The sequence below is a fragment of the Grampus griseus genome (assembly GCF_964374135.1).
Source record: "Grampus griseus genome assembly, chromosome: 13".
Taxonomy (NCBI): domain Eukaryota; kingdom Metazoa; phylum Chordata; class Mammalia; order Artiodactyla; family Delphinidae; genus Grampus; species Grampus griseus.
This window is the reverse complement of record NC_139007.1, coordinates 76,626,115-76,645,125: the sequence shown is the minus strand read 5'-3', so window position 1 is coordinate 76,645,125 and position 19,011 is coordinate 76,626,115. Positions and strand designations below refer to the sequence as shown.

The following is a 19,011-nucleotide window of genomic DNA, read 5'->3' as shown; positions in this document are numbered from 1 at the left end:
TATTTGGAAACAGGATCATTATAAATATAATTAGTCAAGATGAGGTCATGCTGGAGTAGGGTGTGCCCCTAATCCAATAAAACTGGTGTGCTTTTAAGAAGAAAATTTAGATACAGACAAGCATAGAAGGAAGATGATGTGAAGACACATGATGGAAAACAGCCATGTGATGACACAGGCAGAGACTGAAGTGACATATCTACAAGCCAAGAACAAGGATTGCTGAGAACTTCCAGAAGTTGGGAAGAGGCAAGGAAGGATTCTCCTCTAGAGCCTTCAGAGAGAGAATGGCCCTGCCAACACCTTGATTTCAGACTTCTAGCCTCTAGAACTATGAGAAATTAAGTTTCTGTTGTTCTAAGCCACCCACTTTTTGGTATGTTGTTACAGCAGCTCTATGAAATTAATTATACAGACCATATATTATAATTAGAATCTACCTGTCCAAAAGAGCATTTTTTTAAACTAAGGCATAGCTTTTAAGTCAGCAAACCCAGGGTTCAAAGACCTATGCAAATCAAAGGCTGTGTGACCATGGATTTGAGTTTGCTTATTTGTAAAGAAGGGAAAATGAATCCTACCAAACAGTGTATTTCTGAAGATAAATTATATAGAATGTCAATGACACAGAGGTTAAAAATTTTCTCTGTCCACTCTCAAACCCCTCTCCCTGTAATGAGAATGTATTTTAACATATGGTCAGACACTATTTGGCTAACAATTCAGAAAGTAATATGATAAAAAGAGGACTAATTCAAATATTATTAAATAAATTTTATAAAAAACACTGTCCTAAATGAAGCCCTGATAGCGTTACTACTTAGAAATCTCTAAATCTTTACCCTGGGTGTGACCACAGTGCTATGTGGTGTGCTGTTTTTCAGAACCTTCTAAGAAGGTAAATGCTACCCTATGTAAAAAGGCTCAACGTAGTTTCAATAACCAGAGAAGGTCAATTCTTAAACAAGTTATCTTTTACACTTTCAAAGGTTATTTATTTAATACAAGTCTTCTGATTTTACTAATATTCTTACTAATGTGTAAACTGACCCAAGTTCAGTAATAAACACAAGACTCATGTCATTAAAAAGCGACTGTTCAAATGCAAGAACTTTTTATTTCATGTAATAATAACATAAGCAAATAATAATTAACTTTGGCAAGATTAGTAGAAATAGAAGTATAACTCACAAATACGATAAGCATGTTCCCCTGATGTGTGGATTAGGCAGTAATATGGCCACAATGTTTAGAATCATCTGTCCAAAGACTTTGGAAAAGGTGATCAAAGGCCAGCACCATGACATGCTGTGGATTAAACCTCATATGAACCTAAGTTTAGTGACTTGAAGAAAGCCTAGAATCAGGTTATATATTCTAATAAAGTAAAATAACTGTAAATTATTCACTACTACCAAAGACAACAGCTAACCTCCAGACTGCTTGAATTCAAGTGGTGAATAACGACTAACATTGAATGCTTACTATGTGTAAAGATAACTTTACATATTTCATTTATTTCAAGCCACGGAATATTCCTAATATATGAGTTTTATACACAAGAAAACTGAGTACTAAATTATGGCTAAATATACAGTGTATAACCGCCACATTTTAGAAAGGAGCTGCCAAAGCCACAAAAGTATAAATGTGGAAGCTACCACTGGCTCTGCTTTACAAGTATTAAAACATTTTAAAGTATAAAAAAGTTTTGAAATTTTATTTAATTCGTGGGAAAAGGTGTTTTCAAAAAGAAATCTTATTTAATATCAATGCAACACAAACCTGCCTCCAAAGTAGCAAGTTATTTAGAAAGTTAACAATATTATGCTATGGTATCACTTTAAGAAAAAAAACATATCCTGAAAGTAGGATCTAAGAAAATGAAGCTGAAGTGAATGTTCAGACACTGGAAAAGAAGACAGCCCCAAGTACACCTGTACCAGTGAAAACATAAGTTCAGTGTTGCACTGCACCCTTACCCTATAAGGATAAGTCTGGTATGCATGTTACGTTTTTCCGCACAAATTTATTTGCCTTTTCTAAAGAGAAGAGGAACTAATAGTTGGTGAACCTCTGCCACATGTGCCTGGCACTTTATTAAGTGGTACATGTTAATTTTTTAATCTGACAGGCCTGGGTTTCAATCTTTGCTCAAATATTTACAAGTGGTGAGATCTTAGGATATTAAATCCGTGACTCAGGTTTCTCTTAGTAAGAGATATTAAAGCAACAACTACCTCACAGGACTGTCAATGAGAATTATATTATGCAGGTAATAAAATCATCCCAGTTCTTGTCACACAGTATATGCCTATTAAATATTAGCTAATATTATCATCAATTAAAAAAAAAAAAAAGCAGCGCTTCAGGCCAGCTTTTAAGAAATGATGCTTCAAGGTGCAGTCTGAAGACATATATTTAGAAATGTTAGTTTTGAAAATCCAAAGGCAATAAAACCTATGCTCTCTTAAAAAGTGTTCCAATATTGTTAGCCTTTCCCTCTGTTCCTCCTGCTTCCTCAGCTGGTCTTTTACAGAAGAGAAAAAACTTATTTCATTGACTCAAGGTACTTAAATGCTGGAAACGACCTCAGAAATCACTACGCAAAGGAGTAGCAAATTGCTTTCACCAGACAAATCCAACTGATAGCCTCTTCCTGGAATGATAGGTCAAAAAGGAGGCTGGGAGGTGCTGTGATGAGAATTCTGAGAAAGGCAGAAAAATAAGATAAAACAGTGACAGCCACCCACAGGCTGAGTGATAGTGGTGGGAGGTGGGAGGACAAACAACACAGGTCAACCAAGTGCTACATTCTGAAGCTGCTGTGCGAGCTTAATACGCTCATTAAACTAACTCATTTAATTCTCACTAAACTCAGGGCTCAAGGTTACAAGTTCCAGGCGCACTCTCTACCACCTACTGGGCTCTGCATAAGCATGCCCTCAGCTTCCTTCACTGCAGGTCAGCCTACTATCCAAAGCACCTCACATTGCTCATACAATATAAAGTTAGCCCATTAGCACCATTCTACCCCTTGATATACTACACATATTTTACAGATTACTTAGAATATTTGTTCTATATCTTGACTAGAACAAGGCAGAGTAATTCTAAGTACATATGAGGTGAACAGCCCCCTGGGGGTGGGGGAAAAAAGATCTAAGTAGAGGGGAAGAAAAATGTCTGAGCAAAGCTCATGCCAAAATAAACCACTGACTTGCATTAGTCTTTGATGTGCAACCCACATCTAAGTAGTCCTACTAGTAACATTACTCCTAATCCCTGATAAGCTTAATGCTTGCAGTTTTGGTCCCAAAGGGATCCTTTTTATAATCAAAGCATTTAATTACATGATACATCTAGTAAATTTTTCTTTGAGGTATCCAATAACAAAGTTTCACCTGGGTCAAAAATACTTCCAACAAAACCATCTCATATGCGTCATCCTTCCATCCCTTTCTTGCTATAATAATTCATTTTTAGATTAACACTTGAATTTAAAACATCCGTGATGGACTTCTCTACTTTTTATTCACCCTCCAATACCAATTACCACAATTAACTGTATACTTTATTGAAACACTAAAAATAATTTTGTATCACTATTTTAAAAAAAACGTAAAAAAATCTCAAGTGTATGGTACATTAAATATTTGCATATTTTAACATATCTAAAGTGGTGATATGTGGAAGGTGTGTGTGTGTGTGTTGGTGTATGAACATGAATACCTCCCCAGGAGAGTCTGTATTAGTAAGTCTGTGGTGACCATCCCCACCCCATATTTTCAAAAAGCTCCACAGGTGATTCTTCTGTCACACATTTCCTGGCTGAGAACCACAGAGAAAGTGTATTTCATATAGCTTTCAATACACATGCCCTCATTTAAAGTATGCCCCCAAAGAAAACAATTTCTGCCATTAATTTTAAATTCTAGTTCTAGAAAGTTTTGCTGGATCAAGGTATCTTGTTTTTAATCTCCCATTAAAAAGTGTAGCAACCTGACTTTTTTTTTCAGAAGTAGAAAATAAAATTTTTAAAGCCTACAACTTAAGTTAGTTTAAAAGATGGTGCCTATAAAATCACAGCATCATCAATTAAGCAAACATTTATAATTCTCTGCCACACTAATATTTATGATTTCTTACATAATTTTATTTTGCCTGTCTTAAAAATGAATATACACTTGCTCTCCTCTTCTTATGTAAAATATTTAAAGAGTAAAATGTTAATGCTTTTTTTCTTTGAAACAGTTAAAAGCCCTTAAAACATCTTATTAATATAGCACCCAATAATAACGATGAAGGCACATAAGGTACAAAATTATTTTTAATCAAATGTTAAATTTTTTTCATTAAATGTTGTGCCCATCTAAAATATATACAATGACAAAAATAAATCAGAATTTTTCTAAATCACTTACTAAGGGAATATATACATATGGAGTGTATATATATATATATATATATATATATATATATACCAAAGAAATACCATATTTCTTTGATCCTAAGACACATTTTACATTTTGACATTTCTGAATTACAAATGTGTCTTATAAATCGCTGGCATGTCATATTGGAAGCATTTAAAAATTTCTGAACGGTGCTTCTTACAATCAATGATACCTTAGATCTGATGAACTAGTGTTTATAAAAAAATACTTTTTCAAATTAAAAGAGGTAACTTTCTTTTTAAATGTAACGAACTGTGCCATTTCCAAAACACCCCCAAATTTGTGAAGAATGGCCAATAAATTTGGTGAAGCAACTAAATTACCAGAACAAAAGCAACTGCTCTGGTAAGAATGTAATCGTTTAAATAATAAACAAATTGTATTAATTAAATATTATATGAAGTCATTTCCAGAGTTTTAAACAAATAATTTTATACTATTCCATCTTCCAATGCTAAGTATGCTGCACAGCCTACACATTGAAATAAAATTAAAATAAAGGAACATTCCACCTATGATATGCTGTAAAGACTACCTTGCTTTAAAATAAGTTTCCATCTACAATATAAAATGATCAAAGTACAGTATATGCATTCATGCTAAGAACAGAAGCCAATGTTTAATGAAATGTTTAAACACAAAAAAAATTTAGAAATTAATGTCTATTAACGCTGCAATCTACTAATACCACACTAAGTCCTATCATTCTCTCTCTCTAAAATATCACAAATCAAAACACTATGTGACCTCCTGTCTAATGTAATTACTGCCTGCAGCACTTCAACTGTTTTATTAAAGTATTTAGGTACTCCTTTCATATTTCTAACTGCTAGCATTCTAGCGACAGCAGTACTGTGATCAAAAGCGTCAAAAATGTGATAGGTCTTATGTCAAACTTAGCAAAGTAAGACAATTAACTTTTCTCTCCACCGTTTAAAAAAAAAATAGTGAACGTAAGTATCAATTTTGGAAATTCAGTATGAGGATGAATAACATCCTTTCACTCAAACATTACACAATACAAGGATAAAGTGAGCCTAACTACACATAATTATTTTTTAGCTGTTTTAATTAAGCATGTCACACATTTCCAAGATGGGTTTCTAGGAGACAGTACTGACAACTGATTAGGTAACTTCTACCATCAGAATCATCGAACAAGTGCAATACTTGTACACATTTTATTTTCAAGTTTGCACCTGAAGGTCCAAGGGTGATAAAAAAAACTTGGGATCAAAAGTCACTGAAAAGTCTCACTTTCTTTTTTATTGCTACTTAATCCAAGTGAATGTCACTTAATTTTGATAATGATAAATGTAACTAAAGTAGTTTGAGAGAAATCTCAGTTAATGTAATTTCCTTAAGGACAAGGCTAAATCTTTCCAGAATATTAAAACTCTGTACCAATGTCACAGTTTTTCCCATTACCCCAAGGAAATGATCTGAAACCAACTCGAAATTATTGGACTGAATTCAATTACCCTAGAAATAAACACCAAACTCCCCCTCTCATCCACTTTTCCAAAAAAACAAAATAAGTAACGTACTATTTCTATTTCAGAACCTACAAGAAGAAAAGACTTTATTTTTGGCGAGAATCCTTAAAGATCTATAGATCATCAGAGGGAAGCAAAAACCACCCAACGTTCAATGGCTGGCGTACTCCATCATTTCTTCTGGTGTGGGGTGGGGTGGGGGGGCTTGACAAATGTAACTTAAGAATTTTAGGTAAATAGAACCAATGAGGAATTACTGCAATAGGAGACAAAGCAACTGTTCATGGGACCAAATGAAAGCCATCATTAGAAACGGAAAAACACCAATGGTTTTATATATATGTGTATATATGTAAAACCCAAAGGAGAAACAAACAGCAAATAAATGAAAAGCAAAAGCAAAAACATAATAATAATAAATAAAACAGGAAACTTATCCCCAACTTTTCTGCTACTCCGTTTACCTTGGAGGCTAATCTGAACAGCATTATGCAGAGCCTACAAAACACATGACGGACACATTGTTTCTGGTATACAAGTTAATGTTTTAAAATCCACCAACACTACTCTACATTTTGTGCAACTGAGAAATTCACTTCAGGCAAGTGACCAGTAAGTACTTCAGTATAAGCACTATCTATGCAGAATAGCAAATAGTGTGAAACAAAGCAATGCAAGCATTTACGTGGAATTCAGCTTGATGCTAAATCTGGCTTCATGCTTAACTGTATTAAAAGAGAACGGCCAAACTGCCAATGTATTTCTTTACAGTATTTCTTATTTTACCATCATAAAGGCTAAGAGCTGTAACTATGAGCAATGTCAATTAGCCAAATTGCTCTTATTTTCTATCCAGTTTTAAAGAATATTTTATTATCTAAACTACCAACTTCCTATTTTTCTCTGTATGTGCATGAAAATAGACGTACAGAGAAAGAAAACTCTACGTATGACTTATGCAATAAATATACACAGATATTACACACATACTAATGAGACTGCATGATTTTTATATCAAAGTACACGCTTTTTTCAACCACATGGTTCTTTGTTGTTGTTATTACGAGTTAATAGAAAAATTCTGCAACAACTAAGCACATGCTGCTAATGATCCATGGTTTTAAGAATCTGTAGGTTAAAAAAATACAATTCCTAGAACACTGTTATCAAACAAATAAGTTTTATTGGCATCTAAAAACAAAATTCACCCAACATTGAAACGTACTTTAATATTTATGTTGTTTTCTTTTTTTCTTTTTTCTTTTTTACTCACTGCAGTATGAGGAACAAATCACAAACACTTACTTTGGAGAAACAGAGACCATAGTGTAGATTTTACAAAATCACTTTTTAAAATCTCTGTATTGTGCTCCTCAAATATCTAGAGCCAGTCTTTGCATAAAATATCACAGCTTTGTCTATTACCTTAAAATTCTGCAGCAGCCTAAAGATATGGATAAGATATACCACCGTTTGCTATTTTGAAATATATCTATTACCATATCCAACCTAATGGTAGTATCTAAAAAATTCTTTCTTCCATAGGAAGTCTCTGACAAGCTGTTATTCATTTCCTTGAAGTTAAAAGAATCTGGGGCAACATTTATATTTTATCAGAAAAATAAAAAAATGTTTACCTACCATGTTCATATTAAGAACAATGTCTATACAAGTCAGTTGTACAATTATTTTAAGAGAAAGGTGAACATGAACATCAGATTAACTTAATTCTGGCAGACAAAAGTGAACAACTATGGTCCAGTCAGCCATTAATCTATTACAGAGAGATGACAACTTTACAAAATGTATCTTTTACCTACTGAGTGATGATTATGTCCCCTCAGTTTCTGTGCTTTCTACCACTGGTTCACTCTCTATATCAGCAACTGTGTCACTCTTCTCCTTGTTTATTTCACTTGAAGATGTCAGTTTTTCATAAAGTTCAGGATCACTCTGCGCTGGTAAAGGTGGTGGCTGAGCATGTCTCTCGGTATTTTCACCATTAACCTGAGGCACATTATCACCTTTTCGCTGAGAAGTGGCCCCTTCAAAAAAATCAAAAACCCGAGCATGAGGAGGGGGGACCCAGGTGTTTTGAATTCTATCTCGTCCAAAACGACTTCCATTAATTTCTCTGCAGAAATCAAAATCTCTGTCATCCCTATCCCTTTGCCTCTCCCAGGGTCTTCTGCGGTCATCAAAATCTCTGTGAACTTCTTGTCCAAATCCTCTGTTCCAAGGACCACTTCTAGGATCAAACCGATAGTTTCCAGACCGAAATCTACCTCTTTCTTCATGTAAGCCTTTTGGACCACCATAGACAGGCAGAACCCGATGCTCTCTCTCGTCAAAATCTCTATGCCCCCAGGGCTTCTCTTGAGTAAAGCCAAAGTGGTCTCTTCGACCAAGATGATCTATGCCTGGCCTCACAAGATTCTCTCTAATATCTACAGGAGGTCGTCCAAAGTGATCTCTACCGTCTAATGGAGGCCTTCCAGGACCTTCTCTTGGATCTACAGGCCGTCCAACCACATCCCTAACATCCACTGGGGGAGGTCTACTAATGGTTTCCCTGGTTTCTATGGGAGGAAACCGGTAATCTCTATCTCCTTCCTGTTGAATGTTATCATTCCCAAGTGGTATCCTTTTTTCTGGATTAGCAACGTTGTCTACACTTTGTCTTCCAGGAACTAGAAAAGGTCTTTCAGGTGGACTAAAAATATCTCCTGGAGCAAAAGGACCACGGGGTGGTGGATGAAGAGCTGAATCAAGCACCGCTGGGGGAGGGAGTCCCCGCTGAGGTGGAATTCCAGGCTGCATTAAAGGGAATCTTGGTCCAGGTGTCTGTGGTATTAGTCCTGGACGAATGTCTAACATTGGCATTGCAGGCATCCTTTGATTAGAAAGATTTAAAGGGGGTAAATTTTGAGGCCCAGCTGGTGGCTGTGTTCCCAAAAGTCCAGAAGTATTTGGAACACTGGGTGGCTGTACTCCCATAAGTCCAGAATTGTTAGGTATATTTGGGGGTAGCATGCCCAGAAGTCCAGAACTACTTGACACACTTGGTGGCTGTATTCCCAAAATTCCAGAGTTATTTAGAATATTTGGTGGCTGGGCTCCAATAATCCCAGAACTATTGGAAACATTAGATGGCCGGACTCCAAGAATTTCATTATTACTTGATACATTTGGTCTTTGGACTCCCAGAATTCCAGAATTGTTCGTCACATTTGGCGGCTGTCCTCCTAAAATTGCAGAGCCACCTGAAACATCATTTGGAATCACTAAAATGGAAAGAAGAAAAATAACACAAACAATCATTCTGGTGTGAAAAGGAAACTATGTTTATAATTATTAATGCTATAATTTCCAGCAGTTAGTTTAATCAGCTACTTGTATCCCCCCAAGAATCCACAGGTACACTAGATATTAAAAAATTAAAGCTAAAATTAATACCATACGTAGTGAAATTTAATATTAAAACGTAAGTGGGGCTGCTACCTAAAATCTTTACATGAATCTTTTTAAGTTAAATAAAAATATCAGGTTTTATACTGATTCTCCACCTTTAACAAAAGTCTTTCTAAAGTACAAACAATTCTTAATATACTAACAGTGGTGCCATAAAAGAAGGACTTTGGTCCTGAAGATCCAGGGGCAGGACAGGAATAAAGACACAGACGTAGAGAAAGGACTTGAGGACACCGGGAGGGGGAAGGGTTAGCTGGGACGAAGGGAGAGAGTGGCATGGACATACACTACCGAATGTAAAACAGATAGCTAGTGGGAAGCAGCCACATAGCCCAGGGAGATCAGCTCGGTGCTTTGTGACCACCTAGAGGGGTGGGACAGGGAGTGTGGGAGGGAGACGCAAGAGGGAGGAGATATGGGGATATATGTATACGTATAGCTGATTCACTTTGTTATAAAGCACAAACTAACACACCATTGTAAAGCAATTATACTCCAAGATGTCAAAGAAAAAAAAAAAAAGATGTATAGTGTAGCCAAAAGAACACTGAGCTTGCAGGTTTAAAAAATCTAAAAAAGAGAGTTTAATTCCTGGCTCTGCTACTTAAAGCCTGTGTGTGACATCATGCAAGTAAATAAACTGCTTTACGGTTGCAGGAAGGAAAAAAAAAAAAAAAAAAAAGGACTCGCTGCTTTCAAAACTATATTTATCTTCTAGACCTAGCTGGATATCTGGTAGTAGTTACTTATAACTAATACTTGTTTGTTTTAATCTTTCTGTAAGTATACATATTTTGTGCAATCTTATTTTGATAACACATTAAAACAGTTCCAATAGGCCAAAAACAGGAGGAGAAGGAGTCTTAATGGAAAGGTGTCAAAATCTATACTATCCTGAAGAGAATGCCAAATTTGTTTTTAACAGGAATTTTAGGAGATAAATGTTTTACACATTCATGGCACCTAAGAATTAAACACCAATATAGAGAAGTAGTGATTATGATTTAGCTATGTATCTCTGGGGATTTCTTTTTTCTTTTTACCTGATCTGGTGTTTTCACCAGAAGAAATCTGGTGGTCTATAAGATGAGGTACTTTTTCTTCAGGCTCTGCTTGTTTAGTTGGAGGATTAAAAACACTTCCAGCTGGCAGAGTGGAAGTAGCAAGACTGCTGGCAACAGAACCACCTGGCAAAACAAGGCTACCAAATCCAACATCTTTCACAGTTTCTGGAGTCATAGATAATGGCGGCTGCACTAAAGCTGTTTAAAGAAGGAGAATATATATTTCAGATTTAATTAGCTAATCAATTCATGTGCTAGGTAAAAATATTAAGTATGACCAACACTGGTCTTGCCAAAGTTTTAAATGACTTCCTATCCTCTTTCCCCAATTATTTGGTAAGACTGCTCAGTTAACATGACATATGTGAATTCTCTTCTGGTCCCTTTATTTCGTTTATAATGAAAACTAACTTCTGGCAGCTTGAGTGTTTCACTTAATGGCATCTCTGTATCACCTAGCACATTATATAATAACTGATGCTCAAAGTGACAAATGAGTCATCCTGAAGAAGCTAAATTATATTTAGAAAGCTTCATTTTTTAAAAATAGGGAAAAACAATTTTTAGAAATATTTTCAAGAGAAATGTTTAGTAAAATAAGGATCCATACTTAAGAACAAAATCTCAGCAATTAAAAAAAAATCATAATTTTTCAAGGATGCCAGTATGGGAATATCTAAATATAGAGAAATGATTGACGAAAACCAACAAATATGAGAGTGAAAATCTGCCCAATCCCGTTGAATCTGTAAGTACGAGGGTCTTTACATTCACTACCATTTGTCAAATGAGGCAGGAAACTCATCAGGTGAGAACTACACATAAAAAGGTAAAACCATTTCCTTTTTATAAAGATATAAAAAAGGCATAAAGAACAGGTAGAAAAACTCTTCTGTATATGTCACCTGTATGTTAAAAAACTAAGCTAGAGGAGTATAAAAATCACACACAGAATTTCTAGTCAAATTTATTTCACAACACTACTAAATCATGTACTTTGGGATTTTAGAAACTGTTATCCTCACATTTAACTCTGGACTACCTAGACAAACTGTTAGCACAGAACAGAGCTGTAAAATTGGGATAAAAATCAACCGGGATCATGTATGGGAATTATGAGAATTAGATAAGACAGTGTGAACAATTAGGGGAGCAGCTGGCACACAGTGGTGTTTCTCCTTCTCCTTTAATTGACCCTCGGTTTTCCAAAATGAACAGTGTAAGGAGAAACAACTGGGAGGGAGGCTCTAAGTAAGGTGAGTCTCTGTGAATGGTGAATTCAGAAACGGCTTCTGAACACTTTTCTAATTTTCAGAAAGAATAAACAATTCTTCCTAATTAACCAACAGTAACACAAAAAGGATTCTAATGTTGTCTAAACACTGAAGGAGAGAAAAGAGTTTAAAAATGTAAGAAAAGTGGGTTATAACACCAAAACATAAAACTGTATCATATACACTCTCTTTACAATAAAGTCCTTTGGTCTAGTATTAGGCCAAAAAGCTCTCAAAAACTGATGCAGTCATCTCAAAAGAATAGAGAAGTAACATGAAAGGCTCTTACTGTCCAAAAATGAACAAACCGAACTTCAAAAAGAAAGGTGAATGCAACCACTTGGAAGTAAAAATGCATTAATCCATAAACACTACTAAAAGTGAAGGAGAAAAAAGTAGAGGGAAGGGAGTGGAGAAGGAGAAATAAGAGAAATCCTCCCCCACCTTCAGTCACTGGATATCACAGGTAATATCCATAGAACTCATTACTCTGAAAAATTGCACTTACAGGCAAGAATTTAGCTTCTCCTGTACAACTGTACTTCAAGGTAACTAAATACTACTAGTTGATAAGAGAAAGTTTTTCTTTACAGAAAAAATCCCTGCTAAGAAATGTGGAAGGAATTACAAAATTCGGAAGGTCACCACTTTGCAACTAATGAAAAGTAGATTCAGCAATAATAATCAAAAGATGAAACCATCTGATGAAAATTTGAAGGGCAACTTTTTTAAATGACCAGGTCCCACTATCTGAATGCTCTGATCCATTATGACATCATTAAAAGTGGGACGGGCTTCCCTGGTGGCGCAGTGGTTGAGAGTCCGCCTGCCGATGCAGGGGACACAGGTTCGTGCCCTGGTCCGGGAAGACCCCACATGCCGCGGAGCGGCTGGGCCCGTGAGCCATGGCCGCTGGGCCTGCGCGTCTGCAACCTGTGCTCCGCAATGGGAGAGGCCACAACAGTGAGAGGCCTGCGTACCGCAAAAAAAAAAAGTGGGACATGAAGGCACTGCACAGGCTCCTGATGTGATATAATATCAAGTCCACAGCACCCCACTTGTTAAGTATTCTTATCAAAAAAGTTGAAGCATATTCTAAACAAGCCTATGGTGCTAAAAACTTTCTATTTGCAGGAGATTCAAGGAAGATACCACAAAGAAGCAAAAAAACCAAACCCATTATTTGGGATCTTGCATACAGAAGTGAACTGCTTTTCAACAAGTCAAAGACATGAAGCATTTTTAAAAAGGGGGGTGTGGGTGGGGCTGCTCTAGATTAAGACATTTTATACATAAAACAAAAAACACAAATTTGATACAACAGAGCAAATCTGAACTGTCATATGATACTGTTAATTTGTTAGAAATCATTTAACCCAAAAAATGCATTTGTCTGAAAACTTCCATGATAAAAAAATTAACAATAATTCACAAAAATGAGAACCAACACATTATCACTATCATAAAGAAAGAAAATTCTTAAAGTAGAAAACTCACATGTTGGTACTACTGGTGGAATAGTAGGTGGTGGTACAACAGGTGGTGGAACTGGAGGTGGCATGAAACCTACATGGAAAAAAAAAAGACCAAAAATAAAATAACAAAAAGTGTTACTTTCTTTTAAATCAAACATTCCAACAGCTATAAATGAAATCCTACATTCTTAAAACAGTCATTACTACCTCATATTTATGAATATATTTTCCATTTAAAAAATTACTTTTATATACACTACCTTATTTGATCCTCCGTAAGCTAAGTAAAGCACAGAGAGCCCCATCATGAGCATATACTACTTATTTACTTGGCATGCTCTATGCTGCTGTAAAATCAACGATTAAGTCAAGCTAGGCAACCTGTTTATATGTTAGCATGGTGACTGTACGGGAAGTTAAACATTGTATTTCAAGCGGCTGATAACATATGCAATAATGTCATCTGTAAAATGTGCTATTGTACTTCTCTGATGTATATGCTGTTTACCCACTATATCAGAATACTTTTATTAACCTTGGATGTTACATTTTATTTTGAGCACTGAAACAAATCTTAATAAAAAATAAGGAATAAATAAAATAAATTTAATATTGGCTGTTTTATGATTTTAAATATCATATGATCAAACTATAAACCTGCTTCCCTGCATTTTTAAAATATAGAGCTACCATTAAATTCCAATAGAAAATAGTGGCTAAGAATAACGGGAAAAAAAGATATGTGGTTTTCAACAAATGAATGCTAGATTAAGACTCTATAAAATCCATGTGGTATGGTTTTTGAAAAAATCATTTAAAAATACCTTCTGAGAAAAAATTTTAATTTTCAATCACAAATACAGATTTGTGATTGAAGATATCTGATGAGTAGTTTTCCAATATTTAAAATATTAAAAGAAAGTTCTTATTAAAATCTGCATCAATTTCAAATTATGTATTAAACTGTAATTTAAAAAATTTACATTACATGACAAATTACAACCGTTTTCAGACAATGAATTTACTTTTTGGCCTTGTTGACAGTTTTTAGGAACTCTATTCAATGACTAAGAACTTAAATTACAGAAGTCAATTCAGTACTTCTTTTCTATAGTACACAAATAATTCATGAAGTTCAAAAAAAATAGTTCTGAAAAACAACATATATCGTTTGATCCCTTGTATTATCTCTCCTTTATTTGTCTAAGCCTTCCACGATCTAATACGAAAAGCTCTATCTCTAACCTATGTAAGCAATTATTTATATTTAATTGATAAATGTTAAGTAACCTATAGTTTTTACCTAGAAACGCTTCAAGGAACTTGTTTATCTATAATTTATTAGGTCAAAAAAAGTATTATGAATTCAATTAGCATTTTAAGATATACTATAATTTCTAATGTCAAAGTGGAAATCTAATGATTTTTAGGAGGACTAATCTATATAATTTAATGCATACTTTCTGATGAATGGGTGATAACTATAGAGAACTTTTATATAAAAACTTCAACATGAATTTTAAATCATCTTAAGGCATTTCAATGATTTTAAAGGATTCCATTTCTTTTCTGTCAGTGCTTCTTAAAGTGTGGTCCAGCAACAATACGCATCAGCTGGGAACTTGTTCGCAATGCAACTGTCCTGCCCCACCTCAGTTCCACTGACTCAAAAGGAGGCTGGGCCAGCAACCTGTGCTTTAACACGCCCTCCAAGTGATTCGCATGTAAGCTATGGTTTGAGAATCACTGCTCTACAGCGTTTAAACCTGGAAAAAGAACATTTTAAATGATATTCTAAATAGAGTTGAAACGATAAAATGAAAATTTCTTACCAGGAGGTGGTTGTGAAGGGTTAAAACTTGCGCGGAGAAAAGGCGGTGGAGGAATTGGACTGAATCCAGGAGGAGGAACTGGCATTGACACAGGAAATGCTGGTGGGACTAAACTAACTGTAGGCACTGCTGGAGCTACTGGAATCTTTTGTGGATAGAAAATAAAAAGTCCATGTATCATTTTATCCATCTGCAACGATTACATCTTAGGACAACCAAAGATAAATTATTTCTGTTTCTTTTATAGGAAAGTAACAAATATCATTATATTAAGTTGTTTTGGTTTTTTTTTTCTTCCTTTTTGTATTCTTATAAGTGAACTTACTTGAGGTAAAAGCAAGACAGTATTTTTCAACAAACAGTATGTGTAGAGATTGTGAAATCTACCTTACATTCGAGTGATGTAAAGATGTGGGCACCTACTTCAACAGTGAATAGCATGCTCAATTTTACACTGCCATCGCCTACTACGTTTATAATACCTAGCTATATTATGCGATCTAATCACCATTAGGAAGCATGTCACTAACAGCTTTAAAATGGCTGAATTTCTCATTAATTTGTTTTCTACTCTTAATCATAAATTCTTTTACTCATCCTAGGTACAACAATTCCCAAATATTTATCTGTATTATGGCATGGCTGTACCCCTCTCCTAAAGTTCACACTGTATCAATGGTCTATTCAACATCTCAACTTTGCTGTGTAGTAAGACACTTCAAACTTCACACGCATAAAACTGAACTCCCAACTGTCCTTCCCAAACCACACTTCCACAGTCTTTTTCATTCTCAGATAATGGTAACTCCATCTTTCCAATTTCTCAGACCAAAAACCTTGCCTCTGCTCTTCCTCACAACTCAAATCTAACCACGCGCACTGGCCACACCATGACAATACACCTAGGATCTGACGACTTCTCGTTGCCTTCACTGCCATCAGTCCAGTCTGAGCCACCATCATCTCTCACCTGGATTGCTGCAACTTTTAACTGGTCTCTTTGCTTTTATCAATGCCCACTATTCTATTCTCAAAATAGTTGCCAGTGTAATCCTTTAAAACTCTAAGCCAGACTGAGCCACTCCTTTCTTCAAAGTCCTCTAATGGCTCCCCATCTCAGAGTGAAAACCAAAGTCCCCCTAGAGGTCTCACTTACACTAAGTTGCCTCTCACTCACTTTATTCTTGTCCGCTTGTTATTCCAGGAACACACGAAGCATGCTCCTGGCTGCAGGCCTTTGCACTGGTTGTTCCCTCTGCCTCTAACGCTTGCTTCAGATAGCCACGTGACTAATTGCCTCAGCAACTTTAAGTTGTGGCTCAAATGTCTTGTTCTCAATTAAGTCTACCTCACCATTTTATTTAAAATTTTAAACACCTACCTAGGCACTCTTGATGACCCTTGTACTACCTTCTCCCCTCCACAGTATCTTATAAACTTATTAATTTTATATTTTCTGTCTCCCCTATTGAGAACAAACTCTCCGTAAGGGAAGGGATTTGTGTTTGTTTTTTTTTCCCACTGATGTATCCCTATTCCAGGTGCCTAGAACAGTGAATGTCACAGAGCAGGCAATCAATAAATATTTGTTCAATAAATAAACATTTAAATATGAATTACACTTTTTCTAAAAGGAAAATTTCAAAAATGCTTATATTTAGTATTAATATATTTTGGACAATTTCTTCCAAGTTTTATGAAGTAAAGATGTGAGTAAAAACAAAACTGTAAAACACCACATTAAACAATAAAAAAACACCCAGCACTAACCTGTAACATAGCAACAGGTGGAGGGAAAACCTCTGCCTGGGTTGTGACCACTGTCTCCTTTTCAACTGGAGGTGGGCTCTGAGTTGTCTGGACCGTCTCTTTAACGGGTTCTGAGCTTTTCACACTTTCCCACTCTAAACAAAATATTTGAAATTGATTTCCTCTGGATAGGTGCAATTTTTCATTTTATATGTACACATTTATTTCACATCTAAATAGTCCTTCATCTACCTTGGCACATCTTTAAGATGTGTCCACAGCTGTCGGTGCCAACCTATTTGGTTCTGCTGAGATAAATCTGATTAGGGTACTAAGGAGTTCAAAGCAGCATGACATGAGGCACAAATCAAAGACACTAAAATATTCAGTCTAGAGAAAACACTTAAAAGGGATATAACAGATACGTATCTCAAAGGCTGTCTGATTTAAGACAAACCAACCTTATTCTATATTTTGTCATAAGGCATAAGGGGAAACAACAAGTACTAACCCAGTACAGAAAGATCTTTCTGAAAATACAAAAAAATGCAAAAATAGAACAAAGAGGTTCCTCCACAGGTTCGCCTCCCTTAAAGCTCAAAGTCATGAGAATGACTAGTAAGACCACATGACTTCGCCCCTCTGCACCTCTCTGACTTCATCTCCTACTACTCACTCCTCACTATGCTCAAGCCATACTGGTCTCACGACTTTCTAACAGACTTGGCGCTTGCTGTTCTCTCTGTATGAAACACTCTTACCCAGATAGCTGCATGTCTCACACCTCTGAATACCACCTTCTCCATTAGACCCTCTTCAACCACTTAAAACTCCAATAGCTCCACACCCATACTGCCTATCCCCTTTCCCTGTTTTTTCTTCTTAGAACTTAACCAACACTGAAATACTACCTAGTTTATCTATCTTATTTATTATCCATTTTTTTCCCACTAGAACATGGGTTGGCAAACTCTTCCTATTTGTAAGTATTTTAGATTGTGCGGGCCATGTGTTCTCTGTTACAATGACTCAACTGTTGCTGAATTTTAAAAAGTCATATACAATAGGTAAACACAACTGAGCATGGCTGTGTTTCAATAAAACTTTATTTACTGAACAGGCTGCCAGTAAGATCTGGCCCATGGGCTGTTGTCAACCCCTGTACTACAATGTGCACTCCAAGAGAGGAAGGATTTTTGTCTGTCTCACTGCTATAATCCCAGCTCCTAAAGTTATGCCTGGCACACAGTAGGAACTGAAATATTTTTTGAATGAATAAATGTTCTGGAGGAACATCCATCCAAAAAGGAGAGAGAAAGACAGCGAGAGAGAATGACAAGAAGAAAACAACTGAAAAAGTGTTTGAAAATATGTACATTGGCCTGAGAACAAAAATACTATTCTTAAAATTAGCTAATTTTGGTAGAAGAGCTAAGATATCAAGAAATAAGTATAACATATTTCAATTCTTTCCCAAGCATCCATTATTCTGTGAATTTGTAACTGAAAAATTTTAAAACAAAAAGACAAATTTTTCAAAAGAACGGGCCAGATTATCACTTGGTTATAAGCTTTCTAAAGCAGCATGAATCTGAACTACAGCTCTCTGAGATTCTATTCCTGGCATCCTCAACATAGATACTAATCAAAATAGTCTAGGAAGCTTTTTAAAGGAATTCCCTAAATCCCCGGTTCTCATTGAAACTCAAGTGACTGAAAAACTTAGTCTTTACAAGCCTCCACACATACAATGCTCTCAAAGACTGAAACTTTTTAAAAGACATATATAAAAATGCTACATTTAGAGTTTTAGAACACTATCTATATACTCTGACATTTATGGAATAGATCCCATTAAGTATACACATTGAACAGGGTGATGTTTCACTTTTTCCCCTCTTCTGCAGGATGGGGAAGATCCAGGAAATAAATACAATTCACCCCAACATGTAAAACTCTTATCAATTACAACCCCTCAAGCATATTTTTAAACAATAAAACTACCCACAGGGCTCTTACCAGTATTTACAGTTTCCTGATCAATCATGCCTCCTTCTGCAAAACCTTCCAAGTCATCCACTTTAACTTTTTCCCATGGTATATATGTTACTCCAAGATCCACATCCCAGAATTGTTTGTATTCTGTTTTTACACCTTTGTTTAAAGCCCAAGCAATCTATCAGGAATGAGGAG

The 19,011-nt window shown here is 35.6% G+C and overlaps 1 protein-coding gene across 1 annotated transcript in view; it reads right to left on the bottom strand.

The window, feature by feature from the left end:
- Positions 1 to 7,116: 7,116 nt before the first annotated feature.
- SCAF8 (SR-related CTD associated factor 8) overlaps positions 7,117 to 19,011 on the bottom strand; it is a 78,733-nt gene continuing 66,838 nt past the window's right edge. The window contains 6 exon segments of the mRNA XM_082668964.1: positions 7,117 to 9,237; positions 10,468 to 10,686; positions 13,260 to 13,328; positions 15,070 to 15,214; positions 16,840 to 16,973; positions 18,838 to 18,994. Of these exon segments, the coding sequence (XP_082525090.1) occupies positions 7,784 to 9,237; positions 10,468 to 10,686; positions 13,260 to 13,328; positions 15,070 to 15,214; positions 16,840 to 16,973; positions 18,838 to 18,994 (2,178 nt within the window). The 3' untranslated portion in view covers positions 7,117 to 7,783.